At 36.9% G+C, this 22,223-nt stretch overlaps 1 protein-coding gene across 10 annotated transcripts in view; it reads right to left on the bottom strand.

The window, feature by feature from the left end:
* ABCC9 (ATP binding cassette subfamily C member 9) overlaps positions 1–22,223 on the bottom strand; it is a 153,512-nt gene that overhangs the window by 27,083 nt on the left and 104,206 nt on the right. For all 10 annotated transcript variants that reach the window (XM_035028090.1, XM_035028088.1, XM_035028086.1 and 7 more), the window contains 9 exons: positions 20,754–20,891; positions 20,482–20,607; positions 16,324–16,420; positions 13,744–13,973; positions 12,940–13,088; positions 12,656–12,725; positions 10,434–10,591; positions 6,473–6,565; positions 1,921–2,023 (listed from right to left, as the gene is read on the bottom strand). In XM_035028090.1, coding sequence (XP_034883981.1) covers positions 1,921–2,023; positions 6,473–6,565; positions 10,434–10,591; positions 12,656–12,725; positions 12,940–13,088; positions 13,744–13,973; positions 16,324–16,420; positions 20,482–20,607; positions 20,754–20,891 — 1,164 coding nt within the window. The remainder of the gene's footprint in view (positions 1–1,920; positions 2,024–6,472; positions 6,566–10,433; positions 10,592–12,655; positions 12,726–12,939; positions 13,089–13,743; positions 13,974–16,323; positions 16,421–20,481; positions 20,608–20,753; positions 20,892–22,223) is intronic.

The following is a 22,223-nucleotide window of genomic DNA, read 5'->3' as shown; positions in this document are numbered from 1 at the left end:
AATATCTTGTCTTTTGGCTACGAGAGCAGAACATATGGTTTGCTTGAAGATTCTTGTTAAACACTTGTCCATTAACCTGACAGTAGGAAGTGCTAAAGAGCAGTAACAGGAGTCAAGTCAAACATTCACCTCAAGTCCAAAGCAAACACACTTGCTCCCTAAAAAAACCTGCTTGATGTCCAGGTTAAGAAAAATCAAATAACAAATGTAACCACTGACAGTGTCTCTTATGACTGGGGGACATTCTTTCACTAAGCTACTGCATGATTAATTCTGTTTTTCAGATATGATTGGGTTTTTTTTTTCTTCCTTAGAGAAAACAAATTTAAACAAACAAATAGAAGCTTAAAACAAGGAATTAGGGTCTGGATAGGATCTAGGAATAATGTCTTAGTTTTGTTATAAATCCCAAGCAACACTTCATCCGCCTTTATGCTATCTATAGGTAATTCAGGAGACATTTTGCCCTGCCCCCATAGCTACCTGGAAGAAATTTCTTATCAACAGCCAATGCTTCTATCTAAAATTTGCAAAATATAATTGTGTTATGTCACTGAATAATTTCTACATTATAACCAATATAGTGGAAGAGAATCTCTGTAAACCAGTGGGAAATCATGACAAGTAAAGCTCACAGAATCCATATCCACCTGTATCCATCCATCAACAACTCAGCATATAACTTGGGCTCCTTCATTTCCATCTCATCAAATTCCTTTTACTATCTGCCTTCTTTGGTCTGTTGAGTTTTGAAAGCCTGAATATACTAGGGATGTTTAATTAGTAGATGTGATATCCTTATAATAGTACAGATAAACTTCCTTTTCCTTTTGACAAATGGATAGATAATTATTTTATTTTTTATTTTATGTTTTTAAAGATTTTATTTATTTATTTGATGGAGAGAGAGTGAGGAGGGGTGAGGAGGGGAGGCAGAGGGACAAGGAGAAACAGACTCCCCGCTGAGCAGAGAGCTTGATGCAGGGCTCCATCCCAGGACCCCAAGATCATGACCTGAGCTGAAGGTAGGTGCTTAACCGACTGAGCCACGCAGGCTCCCTGATAGATAATTGTTTTTTTAAAAAAGATTACAGACAACTCATCATTACCACCAAAGTAGCTTATTTATAGTGCAGATTATGTAGACAGGTCTGCAAACTACATTTCCTTCCTTCCTGGAACTTGTGTCCCATCCGTCTCCTGGTTCATACTCCAGCTGGTTGGCTTATGAACCACTTACCACAGCAGGTGCTGTTTCCATTCACTTATTTATTCATCCATTCATTCAAAAGACATTTGTTGAGTGTACCTACGAATCAGTGAACTAGGGGACTTATATTATTATTTTTCATCCTAACAACCCCATGAAGTACATATTCTTATTCCTATTTTACAGATGAGGAACAGACTCAAATTAATTAACTTGCTAGATCAAGTCTGTATGATGCCAAAGCATCCTCCTTTATAAGGGACAGAAGAAGGCAACAGATGATTAATTGGCATTTTTTTATGTTTTGTGCTAACGTGATCCTCCACTGGCTTAAAACATAGAAAGTCACCAGCTCTTCCAGGCCTGTCCTGCTCAGTGAAGGAAACGAGTACATCTGTTCACTTGTCAAATTTGCTCTTTTGAAAAAAAATTAAGTTATACAAACATTTGCCATTCCATTAACTTACGTAATCTAGAGACTAATGAACACAAAATGAATTTTTGCTTTTTGGGGTATTTGTTTTGTCATTAGCTAAAACATTATGACAAATTTCACCTGTAACATAAACAAACCTGAGCTATTTTAACGTCCGGAAAAAGTGAAGTTAGTGTGAATCTCGGTGCAAGACTAATTTTTACAACTGTCTCCCTCTTTGCATCAGCCTTTGCATCAGTTTAGTTTCCATTTCGAAATCATGAAATGAACGTACCGTTCTGACCTCCAGCCATCTGTTGGCTGCTGAGAGAAATAAGTAGGCAATGTTGTTTGTGTCCGTCAGCTCCAGCATACGTTGCTTAAATCTGGTTTCATGCCTGGAGAGAACAAAAATATTATCATGCTAGCCACACAACAGGAAAAATAATAAGAAACAGTCACACTTACTACTACACTATTTACTCAACACAGTGACAAACGGATGGGATGGAATGACTAGTAAATGGACTCCTACTTCAAAATAAAGGCCAGCTGCTACTGCTTTGCTGCACGCTTATTGGAGAGGGTGTGGTCCGGGGTTTCTTCCTTTCTCAGACCCCTGCTATGAAAAGGAAGCTTTCTGATGACAAATTCCTATTAAGGATCGCTTCATAAATTTCCACATAATTTTGTAGCCACAAAAACAAGGCATGGCCTATGTTGCAAGGGCCTTACAAAAACCAGAGTAAGTTGTACAGAAATGCAATATGCTCTACCTACATTTTATTGCACTTTTTACTTTTCCAAATAACACAGTTAGAGGTGGGTGGGAGGTGCTGGATGAGGACCAGGGAAGACAGGAAATGATGCATGTGTTACAGGCAAATATATACTTTTAAATGTCTCCTTCTGCCGGTGTTTCTGGGAACCAAAGAAGGAAATTGAGTGGAAAGAAGTAGAGGATGGGGGTCCTTGGAGGCGGCAGATGTTCTTGTTAGATGAGAAATCTTATGCTCAAGGTTCTAAAATATTTATAAGGATGGTCACTGCACGAAAGGAACCCTCAGTCTATGGTACTTACAGGATTTTATGACAAATACAGTTTAGATATCGATCCCTGGCTAAATTAAGTTCATTCTTGGAAATCAACATCATCAGACCCATTGCCCATTCTGGGTAATCCATATTATAAATGAAACTTCTAATAAGAATCTTATCCATCTGAACATGTGAGCTACTTTCTTACAGAAGTTATGCTCCATGGTGATAAATCTTTCTAAATAACAAAAATAGTCTCTTTTCGTTTTTCAGTTATTTTCCCTGAATAGCAGAAACAACGGAAAGCTGGATAATATAATCAAAATAACTGGTTGGAAGGTTGGAAGAAATGCCAAATCAGAATGTGGTCTATTCACTCTCCGTGGCTGTTACTGTTCTTATATGGACCACTTATCTGTGTGTTACATTCCTAAGGAATAACCAAGTTTCATTTGACAGCCCAGCAGTGATTTCTGTTTGATAAAAGACTGCCCCAAGTGTCACCAAATCTTCAAATCAATTTGCAAAACCTTATATTAAACCATCACTATGTCAAATGCACGAAGAAGTCCTGGGTGGGGCGTTCACTTGGCCCACGAAGCCATCCATACAGGCCAATATAGAGCAGATACTTGGTATCTGTCCAGTCCATCTGATCATTCCAATACTCCAAACCAGATAAATCAGATAACTGCGTCAGACAACATCTGATCTACAATAATCAAAGGATTTGGCAATCGGTGCCAAATAATTACCTCACTTTGAATTATGAGTTTGCAGACTTGACCTAAATGCCATGTACAGGAGGACCTACACTGAAGAGCAACACACTCGAGTGGGGCTGAGCAGTCCCGGGAACATGGCTACCTTGTCCTGGGATGGCCCCTTTAGAGAGGAAGAGAGTGAATAAGGAAAAGGGAGGATGGCCCACAGGATTAGAGGATTTTCTGTAATAGTGGATATGAACTGTAATAAGATAATATCCACGTAAGGAACCACCTTTCTGTATTTGCAGTGTTAGGGAGATTTTCGGCCATTCATTCAGAAACATTTAGCAAGCACCAACTCTACACAAGACTATATATATATGTATATATACACGTATATATACATATATATATATACAATACGTAACCTCTGCCCTTGAGGAGCCCAGTCTTTAGGGAAGGAGGTAAACATGGTGTTAACAAGCAAGGATCGTGAAACACAGAAGCTGGTTTTAATGGCCCTGTGCACAAAATGCTACTTGAATATAAAGGAAGGGGGTGATTTGCACACGGAATGAGGTGGAGGATGGGGAGAGAAGGAGGATTAAGCAAAGTTTCACCGAGGACGGGGAGGATGATCCGAGTGAGGTTTTAAAGGATGAGCTGAATTCTTCAGGTGAACAAGGGAGGACAAAGCATTGGAAGCAGTAGGAACAACATGAGCAAAGGCACAGAAATGAGAAAACTCATCACGTTCAGGGGCTCAGGACAAGGTTCTCTCCCTAGAGGACAGTGGTAATGGGGAGATCGGAGGTGGGGCCCATTGGACAAAAGCCACTGGACTACATTTGGGATAAACATCAAACACTTTATTCTGACAAAGTGCTTGGTCTGGGACGCTTCTTACTCTTCATTTAGTTTTGGGATATTGTTTCAGATGCACTCTTAAAGAGTTTGTAAATGGAATTGGCAATGGTCTGAAGCAGCAGCGAGAGGGGAGGGGTGGAAATGCAGTGAACATTCTTTCTGTGTGTTTCTATTTGGCAAGAAACCTTCTGTTTTCCTAATGGAAACTTTGACACACTCAGTCTGTATCTTTTCATCCACATCCAGCTCATCTTCTGAACATTCTTAGACCTTTATTCTATTGGTCCAAAAAAAAAAAAAAAATAGGAAAGGTCACTGAAATCTCAGTCTAATTTAACTGTGATACTTTCGTGGTAAACTACTTGAGGGAGTTCACTGCCACATGTGAGTACACCACGAACCCTGAATGCCGGGGAGGAAAAGCAGTCTAATCAGTAAATACTAACTTTCCAAAAGAGCTGAAGACTCTGGGGACTCTGGGTAGCCTGAAAGAAAGGAAGAAATGGATGGAAAGAACATGTTTGATTCTTGACCAAAAGCACCAAATGTAAAGACCCTAGAATTTTATTCATGACAGCAGGACTGTCCCACATTTTAAAACTTCCTTTGGTTTAAAAATGCTGATATTTATGGTACTTAATATTTACTTTAGAAATGAATGTTGGAAGATGTAAATCTGAATGAATATGACACAGATACTTTTCCATAAAAAGTTGGGTTGTCTTTTGTTTCTTCCAATCATAATTCAAGCCTTGAAGGTTTAACACATAGTATTTTGTTCTTCTTACAACTACCTAGACTTTTCCTCATGTAAAATTAGGAATAGTCATGCTAAATTCTGTCCATGTGTCTAGCGAAGAAGGTAAAAGAAAAGCCTAAACCTTGACTTGTGGTCAAGTTCCTCTGTCATTCTAAGTTGTTATTTCCTTCAAGACGATTTACCTGATTCTAGTCCTCATCACTCTTAGAAAATAACCTCACCTTGTTCAGGGAGAAAACAGAGCAGAGGCTGTTATATGTTGAACTCATTAACATCCTACTGTTCCATTGACCAGCTTGCCTGAATCCAGTCACTTCTTGCCCCCCACCTGTCATGTTATCCTATCTATTTTCTTTGTGGTATTTATCTGGGATGGAAGTGGAAGGCCATGTCTTTGTAATCTTTAAATATCCACATCAAGAGTAGTACCTATCATATGTTCAATACTCAAATAGATTAACTTGAAAGGACTTATTTGGTGAAAAATGTAATATTTAATATGATAGACTTAGGAGTACCACTGGTCATTGCTGGCTTCTATCAGGATACAAATTTGGTCTTAATATTATCATTCAATATCAATAAGTAGCTTTGCCATCTCCAATAAGAGGCACTCTGATGGGAAAACACACCACTGCAGAAAGTGTGAATCTTCATGATGAAGTCTATGTAGATTTATGTAGAAATTCCGTGATACATATTGTGGGTGGTTATATCTCTATATTCTACTTTTTGATTCAAGTTTATATATATAATAATATAAATATTTCTTAGGTTAGAAAAAGCTCTAATTGAAATCGCTACATATTTGCATTTAGGGTTCCAAGAAGACATACTTTAAGATGTCAATTTTTAAGATTAAATGAAATATTCATTGGGGCCACCTTCTCTTCTGAGTTTACTTGAACAGGGAAAATAGGGGCCAGATAATTTTCTGAGTGTTAAGCAAATGCTCTTGATCAAAAGCTTGGGTTCTTACTGTTAACCAGTAATAACTGAAGAAAACTGATTAAATCCTAAAATAACTTGATATAGTAGTTTTTATCTTATTTTATTTTTAGTAGTGTTTCTTTTGTTATTATTATTAATATACTTATTTTAATTTGTTTATTGGGTGCTTCTTTGCTAATCACCATGGTTAGTGCTTCCCATGCATTTGTCAATTAGTCCAATGACCTTAAGAAGCAAAGTTGATTCTCCATTTCACAGATAAGGAAATTGACAAGCCTGGTCTATATTACACAGCTAGTATCTTCCCAATATGGTGTTTCATTCTTTCTTTATTCTTGTTAAAATTTCAGAGGATTAGACTAACTCCGAACATTTATTGCCATATTTTTCTCTCTTCTAGTTTAGAACACTGCCATGCCCACACAGTGGGCATCCAAAGAATGGTAGCAATTATCAGTTATTTGCAGATAGATCTGTTGATGATGTAATTGCTTAATCAGCAAAATGAAAATATGTGTGCTTACCTAAATGCCCGAATGGTGGTGAGTCCTTCAGCTGTTTCTGAGAAGTGGCAAAGCAGAGGGAGCTGGGTACTATCATCAAGTTCCTGGAGATCCCTAGAACAGAGAGAAGTACAAAATTAACTTCATATGCCTTCAGGTTCAGAGGCTACTGTGTTCATCCTAAATTAGGGTTTTTACTTGTCATTGCAACTAATTTCTTCTAGAACCCAGTTAACAAAAACCTCAAAGAGTTTATAATCTAAAGAGGAAGAGAAAGATGAGTACATAATGAATTTTGGTCCAGGCCAAATATACAAAACTACTTGCTTTGTATAACAACTATAGTAAACTGCTATGGGGACACAAAGGGATGGATATTTAACTCATACCTAGGAGATGGATAATATTTTTTTTTTTTGAGGAGGTGGAATTTAGGCCAAATGTTAAGCTTTGAGGAGGGCTTCAATAAAACAGACAAGAAGAAGTGCATTCCAGCTATGAGAACAAGAGCAAACACCGCAGACTAAAGAACCTGGCAGGTTCAGTCTGGCTGGTGCTAAGAATCCTTTGTGAGTGCCGAAGTGGGGAATGGCTGTATAAAGGAGAGATGGGACTAGGTGGTGGAGGATCCTGGGTGGCTTGGACAAAATCACTGAAGACTAGAAATAAAATGATCAGGCTATGCTTAAGCAACATGACTTGGGAGGCTATAAAGGATGAAAAAGAGTAAGTGAGTTAAGATAGTCTACATCAGAGATTTTTTTAAAGCTCTGAATTACTGGGATGCTAGTGAGATTTAAAACAAGGGAAGGATTGTGAGATAGTCTTCCAAAAGTAGGCTTCTAAACTGCAACAATCAATGAATTGTAGCAGGGTGAGTAAGAGAGAAGAGTCAAATATGGCTTTGCTGTTTCTAGCTTAGCAGTCTTGACAAATGACCATATTATTTACCAGGATGGGGGCCACAGAATAAAGGAATTTGAAGAAAAAGACAATGAGTTTGCCCTTGGCCACAATGAGTTTGAATCCTTGCCTCCATGCTTCATGGAACTTTTTTTCATAGGTCCTCCAAGAAACTACATATATACGATATCCAGTGAATGTTTGGTGGACAAACCCCTGAATCATCCTTTTGATAAAGATGCACACTACTGATGAAAACGTTTCCTTAAACCACATAAGCCTGCATTTCTAGAAGATAGACTAAGAGTTATACCATATGTTTCAAAACATCCCTCTTTTTTCTTTTCAGTCTTTTTTTTCTGCCATTTTTTTAGGTTTTTGGGGTTGAGGATTTAGAGTTGCAGCATCAACATTCACCTTCCAGAGTCAACTGAATTATACTGTTACATAATCTTCAACAATTAACTTGGGCCATTCTGGGTGGCCTGTGTAGTGCCACAAACAAATGCAAATCTCTTTTGAGTTTCTACAATGGGTTTGTCCACTTTAGAAACTACAGATGAGGAGACAGAAAGAAAGAGGGAAGGGAAAGAAAGAGGGGAGGAGGAAAATGAATATGAAGGAATGTGAGTAGTTTGCTACTTTAAACATAAAATTAAGTGGCTATTTGTCAATTTGACACAAGTATCAGGTGGTCACTACATTTGAGGTTTGTAATGAAGGGAAAAAATTAGGAAGGAGAAGCCTTTGTTTATAGGACTATACTTTGTGAAACCAAAAAGGTGAGTGTATAGCTTGACCTTGTATTCTTATAAGTAGGAAACACTTCCTTACAGAGCTAACCACACATTAGGTCTTTGATTTCAGAGATTCCAAATTCAATGGCATTTCCTGTCTCCCACTTTCATTCCTTTGGGTGTTTACAAAACGTCTGTTAAGTTGCCTGAGCTTTTCAATATGAGTGAGTCCTGCAGAGCCTCAGCATCTAGAAAGGCTTTTGTTCTTTTTTAAAGATTATTTATTTATTTACTTGACACAGAGAGAGAGCACAAATAGGCAGAGCTGCAGGCAGAGGGAAAAGGAGGAGCAGACTCCCTGCTGAGCAGGGAGCCCTATGCGGAGCTCGATCCCAGGACCCTGGGATTATGACCTAAGCCGAAGGCAGATGCTTAACCGACTGAGCCACCCAGGTGCCCCTAGAAAGGTTTTTTTGTCTGTGAAATTTAATGTCATGTGGTCATATTTGCTCACTTTCAAAAAATTTCAAATAAGAATGGTTGATAATCCATTATCAGTGTTAATTCTTCAAAAGTGATCATCTCCTCCATGTGGTGCCTGGGTGGCGCAGTCGGTTAAGCATCTGACGCTTGGTTTCAGCTCAGGTCCTGATCTCAGGGTCCCAAGATCGAGCCTCACGTGGGGCTCTGCACTGAGCACAGAGCTGGCTTGAGATTCTCTCTCCCTCTGCCCCTTCCACTCATTCTCTCTCTAAAATAAATAAATAAATCTCTTCTAAAAAGGATCATCTTCGTATTTTAGTCACTACCAATGCTAATAACAGATTGTTCTTTCTTATAATGAACAAAATTCACAATTCCTATTATTTATTTATTTATTTGATTATTTGCAATTCCAATTTATAACGGACTAGGAATATTTGCCGGGTCTTTGCACTCAATTTGTATTGCAAAGGGGCAAAAATAGGCCCAAATTGGTACATGACTGAAGTAAGACATGACTGTAGTAAGACATGACTGTAATATTTAATGGTAACAAGACAAGGATAGATTTAGAAACAACAGAAATGGATTAACTGAATGTCTTGCCCCTCCAGCAAGCAGCATTAGCAATAGTACTAGAAGAAATGAAAGAGTGAACTCATGACTAACTTCTTCCTTTTGGTCTGAGTTTGCTACAAGAAAAATGGATGAGGTTGGGAATGAAAAAACATTCTAGATTTAGTACAGATCTCTAACATTTGAAGGACCTTAAATCATAGCTGAAATGGAGAAACAACCACATTTTTTTAAATTAAAAAATGTTATATGATATATTGAGAGGATCCCAACTAGAGTCTTGGCTTTTCTTATTACCTTCCCCAATTTTTCATCATCTTCCTTGCACTCAAGTCCTATTAAGTATTCTCATTTTACTGAATAAACTCAGTATTTACCTTCTTATTCCAGCACTTAATCCACATACAAGGATTACCTTATCTATGTTTTATTTTCCCCAGAGATTAAGTTTCTTGAGAATAGGTTCTTGTCAGGTGGATCTCTTCAGCTGCCACATGGCTTACACAATTATTTTCAACACAGAATGCTTACTGAGTGTTTGTTGCAATAAGATGATTATTGCAATGATATAAAATTCACTGTAATATATATAGAAAGCCTTCAAAGCTAAACTGGAAATTTAAAACAACTGTACTACATTTCATTTAACTACAGTACATCTAGCAAATGATAAATCTTATGTTAATAAAAGAATGTAAGATTCATGGCTTCCTTTATTTATATTTGGCTGGGTACTCAAGTACGTGTTAAATGATCCAATCTGGAAAGTTCCAATCTCTTGGAGTTACAGCTTTTCTATCAGACATTTCAAGATTATCTACATTATTGTCATCACTCTGGCTTAAATTTTTAACCTTTTTAAATTCTCCTAGATTTTTACAGAAGGCATTTTAGCATTTTACAATATTTTATCTTTTCTCCCCATTTGTGGAATAGAACAATATGAAGTCACTTACCCTTTGGAACTGTGTTTGGTTTTACAAGTTTTCTGTCAATGTCATGTTCAGAAAAAGGACAACAGAATGAAAAATTTGGCATAGTTTGTGGACTCAAAACTCAACATGTTAATCCACATGTTAATCTATGTCCAGGGCTTAAACAACCAATAACAGAAACAATTATAATAGATCTCCAAATGAAATATAACACAGGTTTTATCATGTTAAAAATAGGTTGCATTTCCAAATTCCGTACCTAATCTTGAAAAACACTACAGCAAATCTGAATCACAGCAAATCAAATACATAGGCTTTTGAAAATGAATAGAACTTTGTTTTACTTACTTAGAAGCCACTCGAAAGTATTTCTGGATAAAATAAAAGGCGACCCCGAGAGGCACAAGAGCAACCAGGAACACAGGGGTGGCATAAGAAATCATGCCAATGGCGGACAGGCAGAGCAGTGTTGAGCGAGTTAGAGATTCCAAAGTTGGAGGGATGTGCTATTAAGAAGGTAGTTTGAAAGGAAAATATTTTAGCTCAAAGAAAATATTCATTACAATGGAATAAAATATTCACTTTATATTAATGTTAAGTTATATAATTAGTTACAAAAGTAGTATATGAACATTTTCATTGTAAGCAAGTCTTCACTCCTTCAACTTCGTTTACTTCCCTTAGTTCAGTATTTTTACCCATCTATCTACCTATCTACTTATCATTGGTCAGTCTGTCGGTCTGTTTATCTTGGGGATTTTATGGAAATGGTACTATACTATAAATCTTATTTGTCCATGTGTTCTTGATTTATTTTACTTAACAAGATAGACTATAAACCTTCCCATGTTACCATATACAAATCTCTCTCTCTTTTTAATGGATATTATTAAAAACACAGCATATTATTAAAAACATAGTTAGCTATTCCTCTTCTGTAAGACATTTACATTAATTTTCTGTATCTTGCTTGCTCATATTTTTGACTGGATTATTTATCTTCCTTGTTGATTTTTAGATGCTCTTTACAGATTATGGATGTTTTCCTCTTGCTTTACATATGTTGCCAGATTTTCTCCCAGTTAATCTATTACATTTTAAATTTGTCTTTGATGCTTTTAGCTCAAAAGAAGTTTAAGATTTTATATAGTCATTTCCTTTGGCTTTTCTCTTTATTCAGAGTTTTGTGTCTTACTTAATTCCCACCCCAAAATTCTAAAACTACTCTCCCACATTTTATTTTATAGTTTTATGTTTTTATATGGCTATCTTTATTCCATATGTATTTGCTTTGTATTTTATGGATAGCTAATTGTCCAACATCCTTTATTGAAAAAAATAATCCTTTTTTTAACTGATTCCAGATACCACACTTATCCTGTGTTAAATCCCTCCATATGCTGGTGTTTCTGAGTTCTCCATTTTTTTCTTTTGATCTGCTTGTTTTCTGTGATCACCAGAGTATTTTATTTTTATAATGGTTTCTGGATATCTGATAGGGGAATTCTCTATATATACAGGATTTTTTGATTTCTAGGATTGTTGGATCTCTTTTCTTCTTTTAGGTTTCTCTCTATTTTTGTTTTTGTTATTATTATGAATAGAATTTATTTTTCACTTAATTTTTTAATTGGTGTAGAGAAAGTTATTGAATTTTATGTCATATACCTTATGCAGATACTCTTCTGAACTTTCTAGCTGGTTTTTATTGTACTAATTTTCTTGGACTCTCTAGGTGGCAATCATATCATCTTCCAAATAAGGACGGTTTTGTCTCTTCTTTTTCCATATGTATTCCTTATGAAGTGTTTTAGATGCAGTGTGACTAACCACCAAAGAAAACATCAAATTTTTCAGTATACTTTTTAGTCAGCTGCATGCATCAAGCATTCTTTTCCTAAACTGAGGGTAATTTAGGTATTCTGAAGGTAACTCTGAAAAGTCAGAAAAGACAAGTGCTGGATTTGATGGATTCTTTTGTCCATTATCTTAAGGGGTATGTTCTTGGAGTGATCCAATTTTAGAGTTTGAGGACTTTAATTGTAGGACAAACTTCTAGAAGGGCAGAGGGATCTAAAACTAAACTGGGCATCCTTGGAATATTCTCTAAAATATCACACCATCTGAAACTTTTCTTATTAAAGAGCCAGTCTAGTTGAAGTAAAGGACATCTAAGACAGCTTGGCATTCCATCCTTTGCTTCTGAGAGACACTCTGCATCAATACTAAACTTTTAAGAATTTTGCTGTGAATGGAGAGACAACATTGATCAAAATGATTCCTTTTTATAATAAAAAAATTAAATGTTAGTTTATTCTTTACCATTTCCCTTTATTTCATGCTCATTCTCTAAGTATCCTCTTCTACATGCACAAATTATTTCAAATTAAGGTTTTCCTTTAAGTTTTTACTCTATAAATCTGTTATGAATATAATATTGATAAGTGTGCCTATAGGCTTTAAGTTTTAGACATCCTCTATTGTTAACAGGAATCATGTTTTATCTTAAATGTTATCTAGTTTATACTGAAAAAATTGTTTCTGAACTTGGAAGTATCTCAGGCACTCACCTGATCAATGATATTTGTATCAGCTGAGAAGCGATTGAGAATCAGTCCCAGGGGGGTGGTATCAAAGAATCTAGGAAATAAACAGATTGGAATGTATGATAATAGTAAACTGTCTGGAACCTGAGCACTGCTAATGGACATCTTAGAGTCGGGAAAATGAGAAGGTTCCTGTTTATTTGCTAAAAGACCAAATACACTCTCTAAAATTCCACATTTCACTTAAATTTAAAGATGTATGTTTTTATGATTTTGTGTAGTGGAATAAGAAATGATTACATTTTTACCTTATTGGTCCAAGAATTATCTTATTGAGGAGGTTGTGGTGAAGGTTTTTGGCAGCTGTGAGACCCATCCATTCTACAGTGAGAGATGTAACAAGGCAGAGAAAAATACCTGCTCCACAAAGTATGCTAAATCCAGCCACATAGTAGGTCTAAAAAGCAACCGACACCAAAAAACCCACATATGACATTACCAGTCATTATCAGAACACAAAATATCAAAGTCAGACAATATTTTCAACTTCATTATCTTGTATCAATTTAGACAGTTGAAGGAGTGCAGTTTTTGGAGACTAAAGACAGTACCCCCACCATGTCCCTCCTTGTTTCCTTCACTCTCTTCCAAGGTTTGCCTAAAGGCAGATGAAGCATTAAAGTCTGTTTTCAGGTTTGAAATATTCTTGGCTTTCTACACTGTAGAGCTCATCCTTCCTATCCCCAATCTCAGATTAACCAGCTAATACATTGGCATCAGTAGTTAAAATCAATACCATTAAAACAATAACACAAAAGTCCCGTGTATATGTTACACACACACACACACACATCATGTGCATATACCTCTCTTGAATCCAAATCCAAACATTATCTTTAAATGTTTCTTATGATAAGCTTTAAAACACAAAAATGATCCTAATAGATTCCATTTTGACATGCCATTCCATTTCAGGTCCTATTTTAATTAACTTACTGAATCATTACAAAAGTCCTATGACATTTGGGCTATTAATATCAAACTAAACAAAAGAGTATCATGTTAATCTCAACATTTTATCCTTGATGATTTAAAAACAGAATTCACTATACCTGATCAGCTTTTCCAGAATTGCTTATACTGTACTCTGAAGTCCATGTGGCTAGCCAGTAGTCTATGGCCACAATGACTGAATGTTTCAAAAGCTTAGAGAAAATCATCAGGAAGAGCAAGAAGAATCCTCCAGAAGTAAGGTACCGCCAGCAGGTTTTCCATGGCATTTTAGTCCTGAGCCTCATTACAGTGGACATATTATCATCCTCATCTTCCTCCTCTTCTTCCTCTGCATGTAAAATATTAGTTTAAGCTTTCCTCATCAACAAGTAGATAAAATTCATATTATCTCACAAAAAAGCATATAAAAATCTCCCTCAGATTTATAGAAATACAAGTGTTAGTCTTAGAAATTTTAAATGCTTTTAGCCGGGAAGAACCTCATTTAAAAAATTGGTGAAAAATGAATGAATGAATGAATGAATGAGCAAAACAATAAGCAACATCTATGTCTGGATGAGATAATTTGCCAATTTATTACACATCAAATTGGCAGGAAGTATAGACTAGAAGTTTACAAAGTTATCGAAAGAACTGTGTTGCCAATAAAACCACAGGTCTGGCCTTTAGACACTTACAATTTTTTGAACTCTAAATTTTTGTATTTGTAAAACTTCACCAGAAGGAAATAGACTCTGAAGTTTGTGGATTGCCCAAGAAGGCATAATCTATGCTCTCTATGGTCCATTTTAGATGTGGTCATGGAGGAGCATGAGCAAGAAGAAACCTTCCAGACAGCAAAAGCAGAGGACAGAGGACAAGAGTCAGGGAGTTTCTCTCAGATGTTTAAACCATCTGGAAACTCCAAGATGGTTATCCTAAGAACATACTCTATAATGAAGATGGAATTTCAGCATTTCCTCACTGGCAAAATTTGATTATTTGTGTGGTCTGGTGAATGTTGTGCATTTCCCATCCTTTCCTTTTCCAAAGACCATTTTCATTGCAGTTATCCTGTTACATACTCCACTACTCTATACTGAGTAGGTTGTGGGTAGCAAAGATAGATAACTTTGGTTTACAGGTTATCAGACCACAGAGATCTAAATATGGACACTATGAGAAGAATGAGCATCACCAAAGATCCTAGTATTTCGAACTGGATGCAGCAAATGAACAGGTCTCAGATAATATGTCCTTTGGTAAGTGTGGGGTCAATGTGTGAGGACAGGATTAGAAATCTGCATGGTGAAAGTGCTAGACACTTGCAGACTATTAGCTGTCTCCCCAACATCCATTCTCTGTTTCCATATTAATTGAAATTTCAACTGGCCTATGGCTGCCCAGCTAAATACAAGATTTCATCCTTTTCCCAGTACCTAATCTGTCCATGTATTGAAGTAGCCAATGGCAAGGAGTTAGGAACAATATGTGCAACTACTTCCCTTCTTCCCTTCCTGGTGGCTAGAAACAGACATAATGACCAGGACCAGGACCAGGAATAACAACCTAGTGGGAAATACATAGCATATCGTGCTCTTTAATATGCATTACATCATTTTATTCTGTAAGAAAATAGTACTACCTTATTTTATGCCCGAGAGAATGGATTAACACAACAAGCCCAGGGTAGAGTATCCAGCCATATACAAACCACTGGAACACTGGAGAGAGTAACTGGGCATGACTCCACTTTTAGAGTGCATGAGAAATAACTGGTTTTAAATTCTAGAAACTGATGTCTGTTTATAGCACCAGACATTTTAAAAAATATTTTTAAATCTAAGGAATTGAAGTGCAAAATCTATTCATTCATTTGTTCATTCATTCACTCTCTCAATGAGTATTTATTGAAGTACTGAATACTTATCTGAAATATAAAGGTAGCATATTTTGGTATTCTTTGCCTTGAAATTACAATTTTCTCTCTTTCTTAATTGGCTTGTAGAAATGCAGTCTTAAGCAAAAACTGTATAAGAAACATGAAGTATAGTGCATTTACCCTATGGACTTAAATGAGATTTATCTTACAAACTTCTTGGCAACAAATGTCAAGGCAATGTAATTATTTCATCTTATTCCTCTATTTTCCAGGAAATCTTTTTTTCTCTACTGTACCTTATTAGATCCAGAAAACTGAAGCATAACAAATGGCTTTCGTGGAATTCTCTTATTCTTTGTTGCTGTATTGTCATGAAAATTCCCTGAGGACTTACTGAATGATTCAAGTATAAATATTTCAAAACAGTATTTTCTTCATATTCCCCATTTATTGCTTATTTCTGAAGGACTGACATTTTATTAATAACTTGATTTGGTCATTCTACTAGACTTTCCAATTTATATGAACAAGGGTCTAGAGTTATTTACGAAACAGGGCCTTTTCCTCTCAGCCCTCTCTCTCGCACAGCACAAATACACTAAGACACACTTAGAAACCGCTCACGATGCCTGTTGATGGATTACATACACCTTTTCTTTGCTCCTATTCTTTTCATTTTCAGTATTACATATTTGGCTTAGCTCTTTTCTCCCTGCAAAGTGGCTTTTTATTCTTCACAGACATACTTGTGCATCAGTAGCCAAGGTAAAGCAGTCACGTCCCACTTGAATGTTTCAGATATAAGAAAAAGATCTACCTTCATCTTCATCCTCCATTTGGGCTTTGGCCTCTCTCGAATACATGGCTCTTCGCAGGGTTTTCCTCTCCAAAGTTGTTTGGTCAGCTTCCATATCCTACAGTAAACACCATGATATCATCATTCAGGAGCTCACAGCCCTAGGAAGGTTTTGACTTACCCATCAGTGACTCACACATATCAATCGTTAGTTATCTATACCAGTCTTGAGCTCTCTGCTCTCTCTAGAGATCAACAACTCCTGTTGTAGGAGTAATTGTGAGGCAACGTCTGAGGTTTGTAAGGCTTCAGAGCTCCGAAGTGTTGGGCAGTAAGAAGCCAGGGCAAGTAGCAACAACACAATGGCGCCAACCCCAGGAGCAGGGACACCTCCTCCAGTCTTAAAACATAATTTTACCACTGCTACTTATTTTATCTTGACATCACTTTCAGATACTCCTTGTAATTCTCTAACTAAAGATTTAACCATGTTAATAAATAATTTCCTTCAACAATGCATGCAGTTCTAGACTGGGTAGAGCTCCATCACTCATCCCCTCTTATTATAAATTACTAAATCAGAGTGAGTTTCCTTAGCATCTCACTAGGGTAGCTGCATAAAAGAAATGGACTTCAATAGGCAGTGAAGGAAGGTAGGTAATTTTGAAGCAAATGAAAAATGAGGGTACTTAGGTGCCTAGCAGCTTAAGAGAAAGCCCTAAGAGGGGGAAATATGCAGAAGAAGGGAAACGTGCCCCAAACAAACTGTGAACTTGTCAGGGTTGTGCGCTCAAGACAGGGAGCAGGATTTCATTTTCTCCATTCCTCTGCTTCCAATACCCTAGTTCCCTTGGCTTCAGAACTGGAGTGGTAGTATCAGTTCTGACACATTGTGGGTTAAATCCGCTGCTGCAGGACAGTTTGGGAAACTAACCATAGCCTTGTTTCTATGGGGAAATGCATTCTGAGTTCCAAACAACTGACCCACAAACTTTTGGAATCCATGGTAAATTGAGGGCTTTCTGTATATTCTCTCTCTCTCTCTCTCTCTCACACACACACACACACACACATATCACTGTTTGACTGTTATATCAATAAACAAATAAACCCTTAGTGATCAGTCTCTAGGTAGTGATCGTGTTGTTGTTTCGTTTTGGCCTTATACAACATGTGTGATTTGGGAGATTTGCTAGAAGGCTCTATTGCTTCCAGATTCTTGGTTTAAAAAGAATGAAAACTAAAGTGTCTCTTGAATAGCATTTTTTTCAGAGACAATTTCATATCAGCTTTTAATTTTGTCTAATGATATGAAAACTAAAGCTCGTATGTAAAATTAAATACAAAATTAAAGCTGACTCGATCCTTTGCATTTAGGGTAATAAAATGAAATGACCCTGCACATTGGAAAACAGCAGATTTGGTTCTTGTTCAACTCTCCCTGCTATGTGAGCAAAAGATGGAACATCTCAGATACTTAAAAAAATCTTTATTCATTTTTCTTACAAGTAAATGCTCATATTAAGCTCATTACAGGTTAAATATTTTAAATTACATGGATATTTGGCTTAAGTAAATGTGAATTTTGTTTCACTTATCTAATAAGTATTTCTTGAGTGCCTGTTACAGATCGGATCAAGGTGAGGGTTGGGGCAGGAGATATCAAATGATGTTAGTTTATTTTGCTTAAAAACATCAGGAAGATAAAGGTGTCATCCAAGCTAGAATTTTTAATAATATTTAAATCAGCTCAAAGTGTTATCTCCCCTTTCTTCTTGTAGTTTTCATTGCTATCCTTGCAACATATTCTTTTGTTGACACCTTAGTCCTCAAACTGACAGTTGGGTCTAAAGCCCAGTGACAGGATGTTTTGTTTCACCAGCCTTCTCTGCTTACTTGATCTAGTCTGGCTCTAGGTCAGCCTTTCTCAACCTTGGCACTATTGACATTTTGGTCAGATAACTCTTTGTTGTGGGGGCTGCACTGTAGGATGTTTAGCAGCATTGCTGTCTTCTCCCCATGAGAGGCTAGTGGCACCTGCCCCCCAGCTGTGACAACCAAAAATATTTCTAAATGTGGCCAAATGTCCCCTAGAAAGCAAACAAGACCCTGGTTGAGAACCAGTGCTCTTGGCAAACACCCCATCCTGCCACATAACAAAGTGAACAAGAAACTGTTTCTCCCCCCACCCCCACCCCCCCCCGCCAGTGTGAATCTCACTGCCTTCAAATGAATCTCCAATGCTTGCCCGTCCCTAGGTGGCAGTAACCTCCCTGTATCCCCAGGTGAGGATTCTGGACAGGTGCATGGTTCCTTCTGGCTTCTACTGGCCACTCACTGTTCAACCTCACAACTGCATTTGCTTTGTCCACACCCTAACTTGTTCTGTATCTCCGCCAGCTGATTTATAACCCTGTAATGTGTCTTTAATTATAGAGTTATGCTATCTCAAGTGATCACTTCATTTCTACATACAACTTAATGGACTTTCTTCCTGGCTTGTTTAACAGTCAGTATTACTATAAAATCAAGCCAACAACTCTCTCTCTCTTTTTTTTCCAAATCTTCTTTCCAAAGTAAACCATAAGTGGCCCCATTCCTTAAGCTTACGTCATATTCTTTTGTCCCTGGCATCTAGGTCACTGTAAAAAATGTCATTTGGAGCCATTCCAATCAAGTTTCTCACAGTATAATTCCTAAGTGGGCACTTGCTGATGGTACCTCATAATTTTTTTGATGAATATCCTCATTTAAATGGTTCTGTGTTGTGTCCCATTCTACTTCACTTCTACTTTTACAAATATCTTTTCTTCCTTAGGTAGTTTGCTTTTGAGGTCTTTGGCAAATCCACAGAAGACAGAGAAACCTAGGGTCTGTCTGACTTTTTATCTTCCTCTCTCTATTGGACCAGAGATCCTTTTATTCTTTTATAAAAATAATGCATTTTAATTTCTTGATATTCTCAGGAATTTGCTGATACAAAAATTTCATTTTATAATGTTGAGTCCTGGCCAGGAGTACCAAATTCTGGACACTTTCTAGTCTCAAGTCAACAAACATTTAAAAAATTTACTAATACAATTTATAATTTCACCTCTCAACCACAAGTTGTTCTTTCATTGCTCTCAGTCTGGTCTCCGACTCCGTTATCACCTCATTCAATGTTATATTTATATCATACATAACATTACACCAGAATTACACTGAATATGGACCTGGATTTAAGTCCAACTAGTACCACTTATAATATGTACTGTACAACTTATAAGTTACTTAACCTCTCTCGGCTTCAGTTTTCTCACCTATAAAAGTGAGATCACATTTTCTTTACTTATTTCCCATATTTTCTTTGCTTTTTTCTGGGGGTTTGTGAAAATCAAATGAGCTTATGTAAAAAAAGGCTTTAAACTTAAAAACTATATCAATGTAAAAATTAATTTTTATTTCCTCCTAATCACCTTCCTTCACTTCCCAGCCTTATTCCAGGCATGCTTAACAACTTCACCCACAGCTCACAGCTCTTCCTTCTTTCAAAATCATCTTAGATTTTGTTTCGTCCATGACCCTGTATTTATAGGTGGTGAGTGAAAACATCCTCACATTATATATGAATAAAATAAGATACAAAGAAGAAAAATTAAGATAAAATAATGATATACCATGCTTCGGCAAAGTTTAAGTTTTAAACACATATAATTATAATATGGTTCAAATTAAAATCAAAATCTCCTAAAAACTTGAGAGCACTTCCTCCAAAAGATATCATTAGAATTGTATTGTTTCAAAGTAGCTTATTTATTGTTTTAAGATTTTATTTACTTGAAAGAGCGAGCAAGCACGAGCATGTGCATGCGCGAGCAGGGGGAGGGACAGAGGGAGAGGGAAAAGCAAGCTTCCCACTGAGCGTACAGCCTTACGCAGGACTCTATTTCAGGACCTCGAGATCACAACCTGAGCTGAAGTCAGGCACTTAACCTACTGAGCTACCCAGGTGCCCCCAAAGTAGCCTATTTATTAATGACATATAAATTTATAATTACTTTAGGTTTCAAATGAGAACCATTATATCATCAAATATTAAATGGTAATACTCCTTTAAACAAATTTTTAATAATTATACAGTATATTCATGACTCTTTTAAAGTGAACTCTGAACTCTTCTGATTTATGAGCAATTACCTTTTCTAATTCTTGATCTTGCCGATTCATAAGTGTTTTCCAGTGTTCATAAAGCTCAACATCTTTGGTTTGAATGTCCTTCAAAGTCCCTTCTCTTAATACACTTCCATCTTTCATGGCTATGATCTAAAGAAAGCACATATTAGCATAACTGTGACAAAAATCCTTAACTGGCCACATGAATTATTTTATTCAGACAGCATTTCTTAATGTCCCTATTTATTAATATGACTATAACATTAAAATTAATGAAATTTATTTTAAACTCTTACCCAGTCAGCATGTGTTAGATACTGTAATTTGTGAGTCACAAGAACAAGTGTCCTTTTGTCATCCTGGAGAAATTTCAAAATCCCTTCCTGCATTAGGTGATCACTCAAGTGAATGTCCAGGGCAGAGAATGGATCATCCTACAACCAGTAAAATGGAGAGAAGAAGAAACAATTTCTATATTCTTGATATGACTCAATTTCTCTAGAAAGTAGAAATATAAATAATTAAGAGTAAATTATCTCTAACATCCAATTTATAAAAAAACCAGACCCTGTCTATATTTAAATTGTTGAGAAAAGGTTTTAAATTAAAAGTGAAGCTTTTATTTTCTCTTTCACCTTAAAAATTATTTAAAAAGTAAATAACAATATCCCAGGTGGTTTGTATTATTATATATAAGAACTTCAAGCTCAAAAGACAACACTTCTTGACAACCTTTAACAATAGACTGAAGAAAGAATAAAACAATAATTCCAGTAGTTGAAATTTAGATAATAAAAACAGTCATAGACTCCAGATCAAGATGGCGACATAGGAGGTTCCTAAATTTCCCTCCTCCCCTGGGTGCTCTGACTATGCAGCTACACACAGAGCAATTCTCTCTGAGAGAAATCCAGAAACTAGCTGAGTGACTTCTACACACTGGAAAACTAAAAAAATACCCCATCTAAAAGACAGTAAAGGCTGAGACACATTCTCACTACAAACCTCACCCACTGCATAGCACCATACAATTGGAGGGAATCCCTAACTCCCAGCTTCTCTCTGAGTAGTGAAGGATTGGGACCATACATCTAGTGCCCAAACTTTTATGGCTGCTACCCAAGGAACAGGCCCCCAAATCACTGAGCTTTGAAAGCCAGGGGGCTTACATTGATAAGTCCCACAGAAATATAGGAAACAAAAAGCAGCTGGTAATAGGCACATGAGCACTTACCACATCTCTCTCTCCAAGACTCAGCACAGAGGGAGCAGACAAAAAAGCCCTTTTCTCCGTCTCCCTGGAAGGAGTCTGACTATATACTTTACAAGCTGCTACCGGAGGGTCCAACTTCTAATTAGCATGAACAGTGCTGATTATGATCTTTCCTGTAGCCTGAAAGAGCTATTGGGCACTTCCTCTGTCTTTTCTTTCCAACCTACTCTAACAATAAAACCAAGTTGCCAATATCTCCCTGGAAGGAGTTTCTCACCTCTAGTGTCCCACTTGTTGCGGGGGCCACTAAATGTACTGGCTCCCATCACCTCACTCTGATAGCCAACAGGGCTTGCATTCATGAGTCCCACAGGACTATAGCAAACAAAGAAGAAGTTTTTAAATAGGCATAGGGGCATGCCACATGGCTATACACCCTGACTCAGTGCATTATGGAGCAGGCAAAAATGCTCATCTCCCAGTTTCTCCCTGGAAGGGGTTTGACTAAATATTTTCCCAGCTGCTGCCTGAAGGTCCAGCTTCTAATCAGTCT

The sequence above is a fragment of the Mirounga leonina genome, unplaced genomic scaffold (genome assembly GCF_011800145.1).
Source record: "Mirounga leonina isolate KUSES-001 unplaced genomic scaffold, KU_Mleo_1.0 Mir_201, whole genome shotgun sequence".
Taxonomy (NCBI): domain Eukaryota; kingdom Metazoa; phylum Chordata; class Mammalia; order Carnivora; family Phocidae; genus Mirounga; species Mirounga leonina.
Note: the sequence above shows the minus strand (reverse complement) of the source record. Positions and strands in the feature narration are given on the sequence as shown.